Genomic DNA, 21,268 nt, shown 5'->3' with positions numbered 1-21,268 from the left:
GTTGGGGTGCCCAGGTGATGAATTTGCTGCTTAGATGTGCTGGCACAAAGAGAAGATCAGGTGAGAGGTGACTTAATAAGGTTTGTGGTTGTGCCTTACGGATTTCGTTGTCCAAATCCCACGTGATGAACTGTACGAAGTGTTGTGATGGAATGACGGGTTGCAGTTCTGTATCCTTGGGAGAAGGTTCTACTGCCCTGGACAAAGTGTCTGCCTTGGTGTTCTTGGAACCTGGTTGGAAGGAGATGGAGAAATTAAAACAGGTGAAGAGCAGTGCCCCCCTGGCCTGACGTGGATTCAACCTCTTGGCCTTCTTGAGATACTCTAAATTCTTATGGTCAGTGAGGAGGACAAATGGGTGAGTGGCTCCCTCCAACGAGTGTCGCCATTCTTCAAGGTCTAGCTTGATGGCCAACAGCTCATGATTACCTACGTCATAGTTCCTCTCAGTGGGCATCAATTTCTTGGAAAAGAAGGCCACTGGGTGTAACTTAGGCTTTTCCCCGAACCGCTGGGACAGGATGGCTCCTACTCCCGTTTCTGAGGCATCCACCTCCACGACAAATGGTTTTGTGGGGTAAGGGTGTTGGAGAATCAGGGCTGACATGAATGCGGACTTTAGCTGGTTGAAGGCCTCCTCTGCCATAGGATTCCATCACAGGCACTTAGGACCCTTCTTCAGGAGGGTGGTCAATGGAGCGGCCAAGGTGCTGAAGTTCCTAATAAAATGGCGGTAGAAGTTGGCAAAGCCTAGCAATCTCTGGAGGTCCTTGACTGACTTGGGGGTTGGCCACAAGGTCCCTGCTTACTCCTTCCATGCTGATTATATAGCCCAGGAAGGAGATCTTGTCTTGATGGAATTCACATTTCTCTGCCTTTGCGTAGAGGTGGTTTTCCAATAACCATTTGAGTACAGTTCTGACATGTTCCTGATGACTGTGGAAGTCAGAGGAATAGATCAAAATGTCATCCATGTAGGCAATGATGTATTTGCCCAGCATGTCCCTCAATACGTCATTGATGAAACTTTGGAACACGCTGGGAGCTGAAGAAAGTCCATATGGCATGACCTGGTGTTTGAAGTGACCAGTGGCTGTGCTGAAGGTGGTCTTCCACTCATCACCTCATTTGATCTGGATCAGGTTATATGCACTGTGTAGATCCAGCTTGGCTGATCAAAGTTGATCCAGAGCTGCCAGAACCAGAGGGAGAGGATATGGATACTCAACGGGGACTTCATTGAGTCCTCTAATCGATGTAGGGTTGCAGTCCACCTCCTCATTTCTCCATGAAGAAGCCAGCAGATGCAGGAGATTTTGATGGGTGGATGTAACCTTGCTTGGGAGCCTCCTGAATGTATTCCTCCATGGCAGTGTGTTCTTTCTGGGACAGGGGATAGATGCGACTTCGGGGTGGAGCCATGCCTGGCAGTAGCTCTATGGCACAGTTGCAGGGTCGATGTGGTGATAACCCACAGGCCTTCCCCTTGCTGAAGACTTTGGAAAGATCCCAGTTACACTCGGGAATGTTGTCCATGGAGTCAGGGACTGGGTTCTCAACAGAAGTGGAGGAAATGAGGAGTTGGGGATGAGAGAGGCAGCTCTGAAAGCATGTGGATGACCATTGAAGTATTTCCTTGTTTTGCCATGAGATGAGGGGATCATGAAGTTGTAGCCAGGACAATGCATATTAAATGAACACTGCATACATGAGATACACAGTGTAAATACACAGGAATTAGCAAAAATGCTAAATTCCATCCATAGTCCCCAAACAAGAAACATAAAACGCTTACCAATACAAGTTCATAAAAAAAACACAAGACCAATAACTAAAGCCAAAACCATATAAATGTGTACAATGTACAATCATGTACACACGTGTATACATGACAGCACATATATTGGTTATATAAACATATGAACAAACTCCCCTGTGCATGCAACATATAGTTACACACACAAGGGAGATCCCAGACTGAACATGATTACAGATGCTCACAGGTTTGTCTAAGATCCAATCTGTAAGTTGTACTTTAAAAGTCCCAAAAGACAGACACTCTCTGATATTGATGGGTAACTTATTCCATTCCAAACATCCCTGAACTCATAACACGTTTTGGGCAAATATTGTGCATCTAAATTACACCTCACAGTCCCCTCTTATGACAGCTCTGGTCCCTATGCTCCTATCTGGCTGTTTTTTTTTTTTTTTAATGAACTCTTCCAGGGGAGGCAGGTACAATCTGTGTAGGGATTTATAGATCACACATACATGTTTAAAAAGCTTAAAATTGTCAAAACTAAAGTTAATTTTTTCCAAGATGTTGCAATAATGGTACGAATATGTTCTTTTATCATCAAGTACCTTTAGGGCTCTCTTGTAAAGTTGTTCAATTGGTCTGAGAGTCGTGACACCTGTGAAGGACCAATTTGAGAAGCAGTAGTTGATGTGAAACAAGATCATACAATGCAGGTACGCCTTTAAATGTTAGGGTTGGGTCCAATGTCACCCCGACATACTTAAACTGTTTTACTAGTTCAAGCTCTTCACTCCCTAAAAACACATTGGATCTGACTGCTTCTACTGACTTCTTGGGGGGGGGGAATTACACATGGTCTTTTTGGTGTTCACGAGCAAACATGAGTCAAGTAGCCAGTCTTGAATCCTGGTCAACACAGATTTCAGGACTAATGCAGCCTCTTTGGGGGTTTTACCATTACATACAATAACCACATCATCTGCATACATCTGTCATGATGGACAGTGGTTGTGATGTACAGTGAGATGAGCTCTTTATGTAGTGCGCCCACCTGTATCTGTAAGGGTTGTGTTCGTGATGTGACCAGTCCATTGCCTATGGGTTCTCCGTTGATTGTCTTGATGCTAAGAGCGCTGTGCAAAGAGGTGACTGGCAGGTTGAACTTTTGCACAAGGGCTTCACTGAAATTTCCCCTCTGCCCCTGAAGCAATGAAGGCAGACAGGACATGATTGGAGGACGCCATCTTCAGGAACACTGGAATTTGAAAGGACTTAAAGTCGAACTTTCTCATCGGACTCATGGCTGGAACAGGTCTCTTTGTCGAGGCTACCCAGCCAGGTCGGACTGGGCAATGTTGAATGCTGTGATCTGCATTCCCACAGTAAAAGCACAGCCCCTCCTTATGCCATCTGACATGCTCATCACGGGTCAACCTTGTGCGTGACAACTCCATAGGTGTGTGTGGTCCTCTGGAAGCTGTTTTTTTGTCAGTGGGGAGTGAGGGCCAGTGTTTTAAAAGCTGATCTAGTCAGATAGCCAGTTCAATGAGGGCATCCAATGAGAGATTCTCATCCCTACATGCCAGTTCACTGAGTATTTCTGGACTTGGACCTTGACGAAAAACTGCCGTCAGGGCTGGGTCATTCCATCCACTGGTGGCTGCAAGAGTCCAGAAGTCCAGGGCATATTCTGTGATGCTTCTAGTGCCCTATGAACTGGTGATAAGGCTCTCCCCAGCTTCGATCCCTTCGGGTTCATGGTCAAACACCTTCTTGAAGAGGGAGAGAAACTGCTTGTATGACCCTGTTGGCTTTCCACCCCTGTTCCAAACAGCTGTAGCCCAGCAGATTGCTTTGCCAGTGAGGAGAGACAGAAACTTGGCGATGTTTGTGCTCATCAGGTAAATCAGGCATGGTGGCAAAATACAATGAGCATTGCAACAAGAAGCCCTTACACGCGGTGGTGTCGCCAGCAAACTTCTCTGGCGCAGGGAGTTGCAACGCCGGATGAGGAGGTGGTTCAGGGAGTGCTAGGAGGGCCTGCAACATAACAGTTGTAAGTGGTGTCATTCTGGTGTTCAAATCAGCAAGCATCTGTTGATGTTCTCCTTGCAGGTGCCCTTGTGCATTGAGAGCCGTCTGTTTGGAATCCTCCGCTACATCCATGCTGGTGAAGTATCCTGTGAGGACGCAGGCACTTATGGATGTATGTGCACTGGAAGACAGCTTTAGAAGAGCAAACCAAGCCAAATCGAGAGAGAGGAAATGTAGTCAGAAGCTAGCAAGGGTTGGGCGATCAGCAAACAGAGTTACGAGGGCAAGACAGAGTGAGAAAATGAGGAAGTACTGTCAAGGGTCAGAAAGGCAGTCAGAAAGAAACAAGGCTTGGTATGAACTAGTGAATCAGGACCATACTTCACAATGGGTGAAAGTGTGACTGGGGTTTATATAGGAAGACAGGCGATTGTGGAAATGTGAGTCAGCTGTGAATCAGAAGGCAGGGGATAGAGGGCGCTGTGCATGCTGGGAGTTGTAATCCGGGCTGTCCATGTTTGTAGTTTGCTCGTTTCCAGTGGGTTTACTGACACTCGTATGATAAATGTATCTATATTACATGGTGTTGTACCAGATCTCAAATATGCTATAGTTGTTCCATTGTATAAAAAGAATAGTAAAACCAGTGAAAGTAATTATCATCCTGTGTCTATTCTTAATGTGATATCTAAAATATTTGAAACAGTGATGCATGATCAACTGTATGTAGATTTGCATGAGTCAAATTTGTTATATGAATTTCAGTCTGGATTTCGAAAATCTTATTCTACTGATATATGTTTATTGCATTTAACTGATTATATTAGGCTAGAAATGGACAAAGGTAACTATGTAGGAATGGTGCTGCTTGATTTACAGAAAGCTTTTGACATGGTTAATCATGAGATTTTACTTGGTAAATTGAGGTGTATGGGTTTGTCTGACTCTGCTGTAAATTGGTTCAAGTCATTTTTATTAAATTGTAAACAACTTGTGGCGGCACGGTGGTGTAGTGGTTAGCACTGTTGCCTCACAGCAAGAAGGTCCTGGGTTCGAGCCCCATGGCCGGCGAGGGCCTTTCTGTGTGGAGTTTGCATGTTCTCCCCGTGTCTGCGTGGGTTTCCTCTGGGTGCTCCGGTTTCCCCCAAAGACATGCAGGTTAGGTTAACTGGTGACTCTAAATTGACCGTAGGTGTGAATGGTTGTCTGTCTCTGTGTCAGCCCTGTGATGACCTGGCGACTTGTCCAGGGTGTACCCCACCTTTCGCCCGTAGTCAGCTGGGATAGGCTCCAACTTGCCTGCGACCCTGTAGAACAGGATAAAGTGGCTAGAGATAATGAGAGATGAGACAACTTGTTAATCTTTCAGGCGTTAAATCTAATCTTGAAAATATCACATGTGGAGTTCTGCAAGGATCAATCCTTGGGTCCTTATTGTTTTTGATGCATGTTAACGATATGGAAATGGATGTGAAATGCAAGTTATTGTTGTATACCAATGATTCTGCATTGTTAATACCTGGTCAGAATTTAGTAACTTTACAAAATCAAATTAGTGAAGAATTATCATCTGTTGGTGATTGGCTAGTGGATAACAGGTTATCTTTACATCTTGGAAAAACTGAATCTATGCTGTTTGGCTCTAAAAGTAACTTGAAGAAAAATTCGAATTTGGACATTGTGTGCAAAGGTATTGAAATAAAATATTACTCGAAAGTTAAATATTTAGGTGCAGAGTTGGACCAATCTTTAGATGAAGAGGCAATGGCCAAAAAGGTACTGAGTAAGGTATATGCCAGATTAAAATTTTTATATTGAAAATCAGCATTTTTAGATTTAAGAACCAAGAAACTGTTAGCATCAGCAGTGGTACAATGTCACTAAGATTATGCCTGCTCTTTTTGGTACTCAAGTTTGACTAAGAAAACAAAAACAAAATCGCAGATTTCTCAGAATAAATTGGTTTGTTTTACTCTAAATTTAAAGCCAAGAACATCATTATTTACTGAACACTTCAAAATCTTAGGGTGGCTCCCAGGGCCGGTTCTGCCCTAATATGGACCCGGGTGCAACATCGCGCAACCCCCCCCCCCCAAAAAACAAACAAACAAACAAACACACACACACACACACCAGTCTAAATCAGGACAACCATCACATAACTATAAACATTTTACATCAACTATTTTAACTAAATGGGCTATAATAAATGAGCCTGCAGCCACGGCGGGCTGCCTTAAAAAGTAACCATTTGTCCTACCTTAAAACTCGTTTTGCATTTTCTGCCTCCTTTTTTGTATTTTCGACCCTGCGTTTTTCTTTCCTTTTCTGAAAACCCGATTTGTGTCCAGACATTTTGTTCTGCTACCAACGAACTAACTCGTCAGGTCTCGTCTCTCGAGCCCGCGATGATTCCCGTGGGAGGGGCAACAATTGATGCATTTTTACAAACAGCCAATAAACAGCCAATAGGGAGGCTGCAACGTTCAGGCTCTCCTTTGCTCAGAGACACTCAGTAATGCACTTATTCAGGAACAGAGAGAACTCTTTATTTTGTCTTATTTTTTGGGGCCCCTCTCCACACCAGTCCCGGGTGCAAATGCTACCGTTGCTACCCCTCCAGAACCGGCCCTGGTGGCTCCCTATCCAATATAGAGTAGAGCTATACTCTCTAGGTGCAGAGTTGGACCAATCCTTAATAGCAATTAAAACTAAATCATATGTACCGAGTGCTTGATGGGATGTCTCCTAAGTACCTTTCTGACCAATTCCTTTCCATCTCAAGAAAACATTCTCATAATACTTGTTCTAGTCAGCATTCGCTTGTCATTCCTCATTTTGGTGCTTTTGATAAGTTTTCGTTTTGTATCACTGGTGCTCAGTTATGGAATAGCCTTGCTTCTCATCTCATCTCATTATCTCATCTCATTATCTTTAGCTGCTTTATCCTGTTCTACAGGGTCGCAGGCAAGCTGGAGCCTATCCCAGCTGACTACGGGCGAAAGGCGGGGTACACCCTGGACAAGTCGCCAGGTCATCACAGGGCTAGCCTTGCTTCTACTTTAGTCAATTCTAGTCAATCTTTGTTAAATTTTAAGAAAAATGTTAAGTCTTATTTGTATAATGTTATGACTTCTATTGAGAATAATTTTATTTTTTATTAATTTCTGTATATTTTTATTAGTATGAGGTTTATATCTCTCTATGTCACATCTTATGGGGACCACAATGGAAATAAGTGTAACTTTTTTGTGTTATCCCTAGTTATCCCTGGCAGCTCTCCGGGCGCTGTTAGCATACTGTAGCTGCCCACTGCTCTGGGTATGTGTGTTCATTGCTCACGTGTGTGTGTGCATGTGTGTGTTTACTGCTTCAGATGGGTTAAATGCAGAGAGGAAATTTCACAAGTGTGTGATGAATAAAGTTGTGCTTTCTTCTTTCTTTAATATCTACAGTATTATGTATTTTATGTATTTTTTTATACTCATGTTTATTTTGGATCATTTTTTATGTACTGTATTATTGCCAAATAAATCAAATTTAAAAAAATGACTAAACTTGGAAATTGAACCAGATGTGAAATAATTATAATAAGGATAATAATGATGAGAGCAGCGCGGATGAATAAAATGCATACACTGACCTTAAACTGCATGACCCATCCTTTGTCTGGGATGATGTCGTGTGTAACAGCATACACCTCTTGCCCATCTGCTTTCCCACATACCATTACCCCATCTGGGGAGAGGCAGAATTGTTGTATCGAGCAATCTTCAGAGAAGAGCCAGTGGTCAGTTACTGTGAAAGCAGTTTAAAATATTTTTAATAGTCATTCAAATTGGAGGAATAAAATTCATGAAACAGTTTTAAAAAACATAACATATAAAAAGCACCACAACTAAGTTGTAGTGCAAATTGTGTTCATGCAAGAACACGAACACAATTTCCAGATACTAGAAATAAAAATAAATGAAATCTGTTATGCTTTGTGAGTAATTTGTGTGCATCACCAATTCATCTCACATCCAAAACTTACTTAGGCCCATATATATATATATATATGGCTTTTTTTCTGTTGTTTTAAAAAAATCAATTGAGAGGATAAGTGCAAATACCCCTGCTCACACAGAAATGCAAAAACATTTTAAAACTGATGAGATGAGCACTCCAGCCAATTAGGTGGTGATAGTCTCATCTCATTATCTCTAGCTGCTTTATCCTGTTCTACAGAGTTGCAGGCAAGCTGGAGCCTATCCCAGTTGACTACGGGCGAAAGGCAGGGTACACCCTGGACAAGTCGCCAGGTCATCACAGGGCTGACACATGGACACAACCATTCAAACTCACACCTACGGTCAATTTAGAGTCACCAGTTAACCTAACCTGCATGTCTTTGGACTGTGGGGGAAACCGGAGCACCCAGAGGAAACCCACACGGACACGGGGAGAACATGCAAACGCCGCACAGAAAGGCCCTCGCCGGCCACGGGGCTCGAACCCGGACCTTCTTGCTGTGAGGCGACAGCGCTAACCACTATCACAGGTATGTCATAAAATTTTATGTCGAGTCAACGGGTATATACAGTGGTGCTTGAAAGTTTGTGAACCCTTTAGAATTTTTGATATTTCTGCATAAATATGAACTAAAACATCAGATTTTCACACAAGTCCTAAAAGTAGATAAAGAGAACCCAGTTAAACAAATGAGACAAAAATATTCTACTTGGTCATTTATTTAGGAGAGGTTGCGCGGGAGTGAGGCTGCGCGAGAGCGGGCCGAGAGGTTGCGCGAGAGCGAGGCTGCGTGAGAGCGGGCCGAGAGGTTGCGCGGGAGCGAAGCTGCGCGAGAGCGGGCCGAGAGGTTGCGCGGGAGCGAGGCTGCGCGAGAGCAGGCCGAGAGGTTGCGCGGGAGCGAGGCTGCGCGAGAGCGGGCCGAGAGGTTGCGCGGGAGCGAAGCTGCGCGAGAGCGGGCCGAGAGGTTGCGCGAGAGCGGGCCGAGAGGTTGCGCGAGAGCGGGCCGAGAGGTTGCGCGGGAGCGAGGCTGCGCGAGAGCGGGCCGAGAGGTTGCGCAGGAACGGGCCGCGTAATAACAACAAACGCAATGCCCCCGAAGAAAGCTCCTACGGTCGAGGAGATAGATGATATTAAAAAATCCCTCGACTTTCTGGGGGAAGAAATCTCTGCTGTCAGGGTGCAGCAGAAGACCATCCTGGACCTGGTAGAAGAGGTCAAAGCTCTGAGGCTGCAGAATTCAGAGAAGGCAAAGAGGATCGCCATTCTCGAGAACCGAGTGGAGGAGCTGGAGCAGTACACCCGGATGAATGACATCATTGTGACCGGACTGCAAATTCGACCCCGCTCATATGCTGGAGCAGTGGCGAGAAGAGATGGAGAGGAACTGAACGAGGAGGATGCTAACTCTGTGGAGAAACAGGTGTTAGCATTCCTGCACTCCAAGGGGATTGAGGTAAAAAGCAATAACATCGAAGCATGTCACCCTCTCCCACAGAGAAGCAACACAGGCAAACCAGCTGTAATAATGAGATTTGCCAACAGAAAGCATAAGATGCAACTGTTAAAACAAGGGAAGAAACTGAAAGGCTCAGATGTGTTTTTAAATGAGCACTTAACAAAAAAAAATGCAGATATTGCAAAAAAGGCGAGACTACTAAGGAAACAGGGGAAAATCCAAAACACTTGGACACAAAACTGCAAGATTTTCATCAAGTTGAGGGGATCTCCAGAAGAGGCCAAGATCTTGGTCATCCGAGATATTGGGGAACTGGACAAATTCTAAGGGAGCCAAATAAAGCAATTTACAATCATGACACAAGGACTGGACACTGGACACTGGACACAAGAACTGGACACTTTCCATTATACTGAGCACAAAATACAAGATATGGAAAATAATATTGATCCGGAAAATAATCTTTTCAGCAACATCAATATCAGCTGCCGGTATTACACTGAATATCAATACAATGCAAAGATCAGAGACGGAAATAAGATATCAATTATTCATTTCAATATCAGAAGTCTGTATGCCAATTTCCATAAAATGAAGGAATATCTCAGTCAGTTCAATACTCCATTCAATATAATAGCCATATCTGAAACTTGGATCAACGATGAGATGGGAGTAGATTTTGAGCTGAACGGGTATGAATTAAATTATATCAATAGAAAGAACAAAAGAGGAGGGGGAGTGGCAATATATGTTGATAATAGTTTGTTAATAATAAAATGACGGTAGCTGTTGATGATTGGATGGAGTGTATTACAATAGAAATATGCTGTGAAAAAATGAAAAATATAATGGTGAGCTGTATATACAGATCTCCTGGATCAAGCATAGAAGTTTTTATAGATTGGATGGAAAGTATGTTTATAAAATCAACTCAGAAGGTCATGTACATCTGTGGTGATTTTAACATCGACCTCTTAAATCATAAGAAACACAAAATGACAGAAGAGTTCATTAATTCAATGTTAAGTATGGGACTGTACCCAACTATTACCAGACCAAGCAGGATCACTTCTCACAGCACCACTTTAATAGATAATATATTTACTAATATCCTGGAAAATAATATAGAGAGCGGTCTACTATTAACAGACATCAGTGACCACCTACCTATTTTTAATGTATATTACTGTAATTATAGCAAGAAAAAGGATAATAAAAATTATAAATATATAAGAATGAAAACTGAAGAAACCATGATTGCACTAAAAAATGACTTAATAATACAGGACTGGAATGTAGTTTATAAAGAAAAAGATGTTGATAAAGCATATGAGGAATTTTTAATAATATTCAATGAACTATATAATAAAAATTGTCCTATAAAGAAATACAGTAATATACATAAATATACAAATAGTCCGTGGGTCACCAAGGGGCTACAAAATGCCTGCAAAAAGAAAAATATATTATACAGACAATTCTTAAAGCATCGAACTATAGAGGCAGAGGAAAAATATAAAAAATATAAAAATAAATTAACTAATATTATGAGGATATGTAAGAAAGACTATTATAATAAATTAGTGGAGAAAAATAAAAACAATATTAAAGGTATATGGACTGTATTAAATGGTATTGTGAGAAATGGATCCAAAACTACAAATTACCCAGAGTACTACACTGTAAATGATAAGACCATAAATAATATGGAGGATGTGGTGAATGGTTTTAATCAATTCTTTGTAAATGTGGGACCAGATTTAGCGGCAAAAATAAAGGAACCCGAGACAACACAATGTGGGGACATAGAAGATATGGGGGACAGAAATCCAAGTACAATTTTTCTAACTGCAACTGATGAGGAAGAAATTATCCAAATTGTAAGAAAATGTAAAAACAAAACTTCTGCAGACTGGAATGATATAGACATGTTAACAGTAAAGACAGTTATTGAGGGAATTGTGAAACCACTCACCCACATCTGCAATTTATCTTTTCAATCAGGTACATTTCCAGACAAAATGAAAATTGCAAAAGTGATACCATTGTTTAAAACCGGAGATAGACACCATTTCACAAACTACAGGCCTGTTTCTTTACTCCCCCAATTCTCCAAAATACTCGAAAAACTTTTTTCAGATAGACTGGACAAATTCATTGAAAAACACAACCTCCTTACAGACAGTCAATATGGATTCAGAACGGACAGATCAACATCGATGGCACTAATGGAACTAATAGAGGAAATCACAAAATGTATAGACAATAAAAAAATAGCAATTGGAGTATTTGTGGACCTAAAAAAAGCATTCGATACTATTGATCATAGTATATTATTAAGTAAACTAGAAAAGTGTGGTGTTAGGGGAGTTGGGTGGAGTTGGCTGTCGAGCTATCTAAGAAACAGGCAACAGTTTGTGCAGATAGGTGACCATAAATCTGATTTCATGAACATTACATGCGGGGTACCACAGGGGTCAATATTAGGTCCGAAATTATTCATAATATACATCAATGACATATGTACAATTTCGCAAGAACTGAAATTTGTTTTGTTTGCAGATGACACCAATATTTTTTGTTCCGGTGAGAATTTGCAGCAGACTTTAGAGATAATCACAACTGAAATAAATAAACTAAAACTATGGTTTGACAAAAATAAATTATCATTAAATCTAAGCAAAACAAAGATTATGTTGTTTGGGAGACATAAAATAGATTGTAATGTAGAATTGATAATAGACAATACTAAGATAGAAATGGTACAGGAAATTAAATTTCTTGGTGTGATTTTGGATCCTAAAGTGCTGGAAACCTCATGTAGGATACGTACGAGCAAAACTGGCAAAGTGCTCGGCAATTCTGTGGAAAACAAAATATATTCTTGATTGTAAATCTTTGCATACTCTATATTACTCATTATTTTTGCCATATCTGACTTATTGTGTCGAAGTCTGGGGAAACACCTACAAAACCACTCTGCAGCCGATATGTACAATACAGAAAAGAGCAATAAGGACAATAAACAAAACAGGATACAGAGATCACACAAACCCACTATTCATAAAATCACACATGTTGAAATTTATGGATCTGGTCAAATTCAGAACAGCACAAATAATGTACAAAGTAAGAAATAATCTATTGCCAAAAAATATACAAGGAATGTTCAGTGAGAGAGAGGGGGGATATAATCTAAGGGGAGACCTAAATTTTAAAAAACCAAAGGTTCGAACAAATATGAAAAGCATGTGCGTATCGAGCTGTGGGGTGACTTTATGGAACAGACTGGAGACAGAAATAAAACAAAGTGCAAATATAAATCTGTTTAAAAAAAGGTACAAAAAATATTTTTAAACAAGTATATTGCAGAGGAAATATGTTAATGGAGGATGATGAGGGATAAATAGAATAGGGTTGATTGTTATATTAGAACTAGCTTAGTATATGGTATATATTTATTTATGGGGATAGATATCTTCATATTTACAGGGATAAGTATGTAGTAGATATATATATTTTTTTTTTTTGTAATTATATATTTATATAGATAGTTATGTGTATATGTATATATATGTATATGGATATGGTATGTAGTATATATTTATTTTTGTAATTATATATTTATATGGATAATCATGAAGGGTATATGTGGTATATATTTTTATAAGTGTATTCATGTAGTTTGGATTTCGGGGTAGTTAAAAAGGGGTGGGAAATTAAAAAAAGTATTGTACTTCTTCCCACTCCTTTTTCGAACAATGTGCGGTGTATTGTAATGTATTAGCTCTTTATATTATTTTATTTATTCTTTTTTTGTCACTTTTTTCATTTTCTTTCTTTTGTATGTACAAATAGTTACATACATTTTTATACATGTTCGAAATAAATAAATTCATTCATTCATTCATTCATTCATTTATTGAGGAAAATGATCCAATATTACATATCTGTGAGTGGCAAAAGTATGTGAACCTCTAGGATTAGCAGTTAATTTGAAGGTGAAATTAGATTCAGGTGTTTTCAATCAATGGGATGATATTCAGGTGTGAGTGGGCACCCTGTTTCATTTAAAGAACAAGGATCTATCAATGTCTGATCTTCACAACACATGTTTGTGGAAGTGGATCATGGCACGAACAAATGATATTTCTGAGGACCTCAGAAAAAGTGTTGTTGATGCTCATCAGTCTGGAAAAGGTTACAAAACCATCTTTAAAGAGTTTGGTGTCCACCAATCCACAGTCAAACAGACTGAGTACAAATGGAGGAAATTCAAGACCATTGTTACCCTCCTGGGGCTGCACGGTGGTGTAGCGGTTAGCACTGTCGCCTCACAGCAAGAAGGTCCTGGGTTCGAGCCCAGCGGCTGGCAAGGGCCTTTCTGTGTGGAGTTTGCATGTTCTCCCGGTGACTGCGTGGGTTTCCTCCGGGTGCTCCGGTTTCCCCCACAGTCAAAAGACATGCAGTTAGGTTAACTGGTGGCTCTAAATTGACCATAGATATGAATGTGAATGGTTGTTTGTCTCTGTGTCAGCCCTCCAATAACCTGGCAACTTGTCCAGCGTATACCCCACCTCTCGTCCATAGTCAGCTGGGATAGGCTCCAGCTTGCCTGCGACCCTGTAGAACAGGATAAGCGGCTACAGATGATGGATGGATGGATGGATGGATGTTACCCTCCTCAGGAGTGGTCAACCAACAAAGATCACTCCAAGAGCAAGATGTGTAATAACATGGCAGGGTTGGAAGGAGAAAGCCACTGCTCTCCAAAAAGAACATTGCTGCTCATTTGCTAAAGCTCACATGGACAAGCCAGAAGGTTATTGAAAAAATGTTTTGTGGATGGATGAGACCAAAATGGAACTTTTTGGTTTAAATGAGAAGTTATTTTTGGAGAAAGGAAAACACTGCATTCCAGCATAAGAACCTTATCCCATTTGTGAAACATGGTGGTGGTAGTATCATGGTTTGGGTCTGTTTTGCTGCATCTGGGCCAGGACGGCTTGCCATCATTGATGGAGCAATGAATTCTGAATTATACCAGCAAATTCTAAAGGAAAATGTCAGGACATCTGTCCATGAACTGAATCTCAAGAGAAGGTGGGTCATGCAGCAAGACAATGACCCTAAGCACACAAGTCATTCTACCAGAGAATGGTTAAAGAAGAATAAAGTTAATGTTTTGGAATGGCCAAGTCAAAGTCCTGACCTTAATCCAGTCAAAATGTTGTGGAAGGACCTGAAGCGAGCAGTTCATGTGAGGAAGCCCACCTACATCCCAGAGTTGAAGCTGTTCTGTATGGACTAAAATTCCTCCAAGCCAGTGTGCAGGACTGATCAACAGTTACCAGAAACATTTAGTTGCAGTTATTGCTGCACAAAGGCAAGATACACCAGATACTGTAAGCAAATGTTCACATAGTTTTGCCACTCACAGATATGTAATATTGGATCATTTTCCTCAATAAATAAATGACCAAGTATAATATTTTTGTCTTGTTTGTTTAACTGGGTTCTCTTTATCTACTTTTAGGACTTGTGTGAAAATCTGATGTTGTTTTAGGTCATACTGTATTTATGCAGAAATAGAGAAAATTCTAAAGGGTTCACAAACTTTCAAGTGCCACTGTATGTACTAAGCATTATGGAAGGTGACATGCAGAAAATACCAACATGGTCTTTCCCACGATGACAAATATAAGGATTAATTTTTGTGGACAAATGATGGTTCTTAACATTACACTTCAATAAAAAGTGTTTGCTTGTGAGTAGAGGATTCTGGACCATCCATTCATCATCTATACTGCTATTCCATCAGGGTCGTATTGGAAACTGAAGTGAATCCCAACTGATTTCAGGCAAGAGGCAGTGTACACCCTGGATAGGTTGCCAATCTATCACAGGGATAACACAGAGACAAACAACCATTCACACTCACAGTCATACCTACTGGCAATTTAGAGTAGCCAGTTGACCCAATCTGCTTATCTTTCTGTGGTCAGAAACCAGATCCCCCATAGGAAACCCACACAGGCAGAGGGAGAACATACAAACTCTATACAGAAATGTCCAAGTCAGCTGCAAGGGTTGACCCAAGAACCTTCTTGCTGTAAGACAACAGTCCTAAACCACTGCACCACAATGATTCAGGTTTCAGGATTCAGATGCAGTACAGTACGTATCATATTTAAGTGCCTATGCTGAGGATGTAATAATAAAGCAAAGACATTCAATTACAAAGACATTATCAAAATTTAGCTGCAAGCAGCGATTAAGGAGGGCAAGCACTATCTGGGCCAACCACATAGCCAAGAAGACCAGAAGCCAAATGTTATCATTGGCAGTTGTTCCCAAAGAGATATAGTAGACTGAAAGGTAAAACATCAAGCAGCTAATGAGATATTGCCTCATGTTCTGTTTTCAGTAGTCCACCCAAGTTGCAAATAAAGTCAAAACATTTTTTAAATAACACTTTATTGATCCCAAGGGGAAATTAGAGAGCCTCAACAGGTGGCAACTGCTAGCACAGTGCCATAAGAAGAATTACCTAATCTTAGGTCATGTTTGTAAATATATACCACAAGTTAGCCTGGTGGCTAGCATGTTGTGGCAGTGGGGGCATGGTCAAGCGTCGGTCTGTGACCGGAGGGCAGAGTCAGGGAAGGTAAGTGGCAGAATCACTGCACCTGATGTTAATTAACGTGTTTGTCTGTCTTCCCCAGTGACCGCGCCCTATTTAAGGAGAGAGAGCGAGAGCAGAGGGAGCTCTCTCCCCAACCAGATGACTGATGTGTGTGTGTGTGTGTCTGAGTGTCTGGGAGAGTGTAACGCTGAAAAGTGTCACAATAAAAAGAGTTTTGTGAACTCAGTTCTGGCCTGCTGTCCTTCTGTGCTCCACCCACCCATACAAACTGTCACAGTGGTGCCGAAACCCGGGACGAGCACAGAAGAGAACAGCCCCATGGAGTCCTCCCCCTTCGCAGAACTGATCCACACCCTCACCACGGCCCAACAAAGCCAGCACCAGGCGCTGGTCGCCCTCCGAAAGGAGCAAGAACAACGATTCGAGGCCCTGGTGCTGGCGCAACAGGAAGATCGTTGGGCGTTCTGGCACCTCCTCGCATCAGTGGGGTCCACCAATTCCACTGCCTCGGGCCCTTCCCCCCTCACCCTAACGAAGATGGGCCCGCAGGACGACCCCGAGGCCTTCCTCACGCTCATTGAGCAGGTAGCAGAGACCTCGGGGTGGCCGGTGGAACAGCACGTGGCGCGCCTCCTCCCCCTGCTAACGGGAGAGGCGCAGCTGGCCGCGCTACAGCTTCCTGCCGACCACTGGCTTGCCTATGTGGACCTTCGCCGGGCCATCCTCCAGCGTGTGGGGTGCACCACCGAGCAACAACGTCAGTGCTTTCGTGCTTTGCGCTTGGAGGAAGTCGGCCGGCCGTTCGCGTTTGGCCAGCAACTCCTGGATGCCTGCTGGCAGTGGTTGAGGGCCGACAACCGCGACGCCGAGGGACTCATCGACCAGGTGGTACTGGAGCAGTTCATCACGCGTTTACCAGCAGGAACCGCAGAGTGGGTCCAGTGCCACCGCCCGGCGTTGCTGGATCAGGCAATCGAGCTGGCGGAGGACCATTTGGTGGCTGTCCCGATGGCAGGACAGCAGACAACCTCTTCTCTCCTCTCTCTCTCTCTCTCCCCCTCCTCCTGTGTCTCCTCCTCGCCCCATTCCCCCACCGCGGAGGCGGGGGCCGGCGCCACCCCAGCCGGCCTGCCGCACCCGCAGTGCCCTCCCATTTCTCCCTTCTGTGTCTGTCTCCCCCCCCTCAGGTGAGTGAGCCCCAGAGCACTAGTGCAGAGAGGAAGCCTGGGCTGGTTTGCTGGCACTGCGGGGAGCCAGGCCACCTCCAACAGCAGTGCTCAGTGCTTAGTCAGAGGTGACTAAGGCACCTCATTTATGTCACGTACACTGAACGAACTATATGGGTTGTTGGGTATTAAGCCAATCCGCACCACCGTTTATCACCCACAAACGGACGGTTTAGTTGAACGGTTCAATTGCACCCTCAAGAATATAATTAAAAAATTCGTAAGTGAGGACGCACGTAATTGGGATAAATGGCTTGAACCCTTGCTATTTGCAGTGCGAGAGGTCCCCCAAGCCTCCACGGGGTTCTCCCTGTTTGAATTGTTATATGGGCATAAGCTGCGCGGCATTCTAGATGTGCTACGGGAAAATTGGGAGGAGGGACCTTCACCAAGTAAAAAATTAAATCCAATACGTTATTGATCTGCGCGCAAAACTCCACACACTCACGCACCTAACTCAGGAGAATTTGCGGCAGGCCCAAGAACGACAAACCTGCCTGTACGACAAGGGTACGCACCGTAGGGAGTTCGCACCGGGAGATAAAGTACTCGTTCTGTTGCCCACATCGAGCTCCAAATTGGTCACCAAGTGGCAAGGACCCTTTGAGGTCACACGGCGAGTCGGGGACGTTGACTATGAGGTGAGGTGCTACAGATTTACCACCTCAATCTGCTCAAACTCTGGAATGAGGAGGTCCCTGTGGCGTTGGTGTCGGTGGTTCTGGAGAAGGCGGAGCTGGGGCCAGAGGTTCAAAAGGGAATATTGGCATCACATACCTCTCTGGTCCCCTGTGGAGACCACCTCTCCCCGACCCAACTCGCGGAGGTTGCCCAGTTGCAGACTGAGTTTTCGGACGTGTTCTCACCCCTGCCCGGCCGCACCAACCTCATAGAGCACCACATTGAGACGCCCCCGGGGGTGGTAGTGCGTAGCCACCCTTATAGGCTACCCGAACACAAGAAAAAAGTGGTTCGGGAAGAACTCGAGGCCATGCTCGAAATGGGCATCGTCGAGGAGTCCCACAGTGACTGGAGCAGCCCGGTGGTCTTGGTACCCAAGGCCGATGGGTCGGTCCGGTTCTGTGTAGACTATAGAAAAGTCAACGCGGTGTCTAAATTTGACGCGTACCCAATGCCTCGTATTGATGAGTTGCTCGATCAACTAGGCACGGCTCGCTTTTACTCGACACTGGATTTAACAAAGGGTTATTGGCAGATCCCCTTGACTCCATTATCCTGGGAAAAAATGGCCTTTTCCACACCGTTCGACTTACACCAATTTGTCACACTTCCTTTTGGGCTGTTTGGGGCACCCGCTACATTTCAGTGGCTGATGGATAGGGTCCTCCACCCCCACTCCACCAATGTGGCTGCCTACCTCGATGACATTATTATCTATAGTAATGACTGGCTGAGGCACCTCGAACATCTGAGGGCCGTCCTTAGGTCGCTGAGGCGAGCGGGTCTCACAGCCAACCCGAAAAAGTGTGCGATTGGGCAGGTGGAAGTACGGTATCTGGGCTTCCACTTGGGCAACGGGCAGGTGCGTCCCCAAATTAACAAGACAGCAGCAATTACGGCCTGCCCGAGGCCCAAGACCAAAAAGGGGGTGAGACATTTCCTGGGGTTGGCTGGCTATTATCGTAGGTTTATGCCTAATTTTTCGGACGTCACCAGTCCACTGACTGATCTGACTAAAAAGGCGGCACCAGATCCGGTCCAGTGGACGGAGCAATGCCAGCGGGCTTTTTCTGAGGTAAAGGCTGCACTGTGTGGGGGGCCACTTTTACACTCCCCTGACTTTTCTCTCCCCTTTATGTTACAGACGGATGCGTCGGACAGAGGGCTGGGGGCTGTTTTGTCCCAGGAGGTGGAGGGGGAGGATCGCCCAGTACTGTATATCAGTCGGAAGCTGTCGGTGCGTGAGGGGCGCTACAGCGCCATTGCGAAAGAGTGCCTGGTGATCAAGTGGGCGGTCCTTGCCCTCCGTTACTACCTACTGGGACGCCCTTTCACCCTCTGTTCAGATCACGCGCCCCTCCAGTGGCTGCACCGCATGAAGGATGCTAACGCGCGGATCACCCGTTGGTATCTAGCACTCCAGTCCTTTAACTTCAAGGTGATCCACAGGCCGGGGGCGCAGATGGTTGTGGCGGACTTCCTCTCCCGTCAAGGGGGGGGGGGGAGTCAGCTGCAGGCCGGACAGCCGCCCGGCCTGAGTCGGGCGGTGGGGGTATGTGGCAGCGGGGTCGTGGTCAAGCATCGGTCTGTGACCGGAGGGCGGAGTCAGGGAAGGTAAGTGGCAGAATCACTGCACCTGATGTCAATTAATGTGTTTGTGTGTCTTCCCCAGTGACCGCACCCTATTTAAGGAGAGAGAGCGAGAGCAGAGGGAGCTCTGTCCCCAACCAGACGACTGATGTGTGTGCATGTGTCTGAGTGTCTGGGAGAGTGTGACGCTGAAAAGTGTGTCAATAAAAAGAGTTTTGTGAACTCAGTTCTGGCCTGCTGTCCTTCTGTGCTCCACCCACCCATACGAACTGTCACAGACATATACCAAAATATGGCGTGAATCCAACAAACTGCCTAGGAGGAGTTTGTTAAAACATAACACATGTCAAAACACACAAAACCAAAAATATCTCACTTCCTGTTGAGTATGGCTGATGCAATGCATAATGCCATTTTGTTCATCTGGGGCACTCCAAACACCTACCAAATTTGACACAGATAGGTGAAACTATATACTGGGCAGGAGTCTCAATGACATATGGGGGTGCTATGGAGTCCTATGGAAACACCTGGGGTCAAGCACCTATTGCTGAGTACCGGTGTGCAAGACTGACATGTCTACCAAATTTCATGAGTTTTTGAATATTTCCAAGGTGGCAAAATTGGTATTTTGAGCTAGGTGGCACTATGGAGTTATTGAAGCCCAACCAGACTGATTTACCATATCACCTCAAATTATATCAGAGAACAAATATATGTACAAAGTTTCATGAGATTTTAGCCATCATAAGCCCCTCAAAACAGCGCAGGAAAATTTCAAAATCCCACATTCCATCCAGCATGGCTGATTGACCTTTGTCCTGTATCACAAGAGTATCGATCACACCAAATCTTGTGCCAATCTGGGCAACTTTATCTCAACCATAGCTGGTTTTATCCATGTCCACAGTACCGGTTCACCCAATACGCACACTACGCACATTGCGTAGGGCCCCGCAAACTCATAGAGGCCCCGTGGAGAAAAAAAAACCAAAAACGTGACGTGACCGTCCGCCGCGCTGCTCGCACACGTCAGATTCCTATTGCCTGTGCATCAACCTAGCAAGATGAAGCGGAGTTATCCCTCGAGGAGTGAAAAAAGGAAAAAGAAACTGCATGAAAATGAACAGCGGGAACAGCAGTCAGGTAACTCTCCTCTCCGGGTGGGAGGGACGGGGCTAGTCGGTGTTTGACCTACATAACAGGGCGGTGAGCCCTGGGTGAACCCCGGACGGTCTCCGTGTGCGTCTTGCTGGCTTCTACAATTTAAGTGTTATATCAATCGTTCTGAGTGTAGTTACAACTGCACTTATACAAAATGGAAAGTAATGGATAAATATTTACTAAGATTGAATTTTGTCTGGCCGGCATGGTGGTGTAGTGGTTAGCGCTGTCACCTCACAGCAAGAAGGTCCTGGGTTCGAGTCCCGGGGCCGGCAAGGGCCTTTCTGTGTGGAGTTTGCATGTTGTCCACGTGGGTTTCCTCCGGGTGCTCCGGTTTCCCCCACAGTCCAAAGACATGCAGGTTAGGTTAACTGGTGACTCTAAATTGACCGTAGATGTGAGTGTGAATGGTTGTCTGTGTCTATGTGTCAGCCCTGTGATGACCTGGCGACTTGTCCAGGGTGTACCCCGCCTTTCGCCCATAGTCAGCTGGGATAGGCTCCAGCTTGCCTGCGACCCTGTAGAAGGATAAAGCGGCTAGAGATGATGGATGGATGGATGGATGGATGAATTTTGTTTGCTTGGATAGCCCACAGGCAAATATAGATGCAGATATATTAGTGAATAAATAAAACTTGTGAAGTATTATGACAATGGTGCTAAATAGGCTAAATAATAATCTAAATCACCTACAT

The 21,268-nt window shown here is 44.1% G+C and overlaps 1 protein-coding gene across 1 annotated transcript in view; it reads right to left on the bottom strand.

The window, feature by feature from the left end:
- The window catches only part of LOC132888311 (reelin-like), a 1,389,809-nt gene that overhangs the window by 205,341 nt on the left and 1,163,200 nt on the right, over positions 1-21,268 (bottom strand). The window contains 1 exon segment of the mRNA XM_060924376.1: positions 7,440-7,594. Coding sequence (XP_060780359.1) covers positions 7,440-7,594 — 155 coding nt within the window.

The sequence above is a fragment of the Neoarius graeffei genome, chromosome 6, assembly GCF_027579695.1.
Source record: "Neoarius graeffei isolate fNeoGra1 chromosome 6, fNeoGra1.pri, whole genome shotgun sequence".
NCBI classification, from domain to species: domain Eukaryota; kingdom Metazoa; phylum Chordata; class Actinopteri; order Siluriformes; family Ariidae; genus Neoarius; species Neoarius graeffei.
Note: the sequence above shows the minus strand (reverse complement) of the source record. Positions and strands in the feature narration are given on the sequence as shown.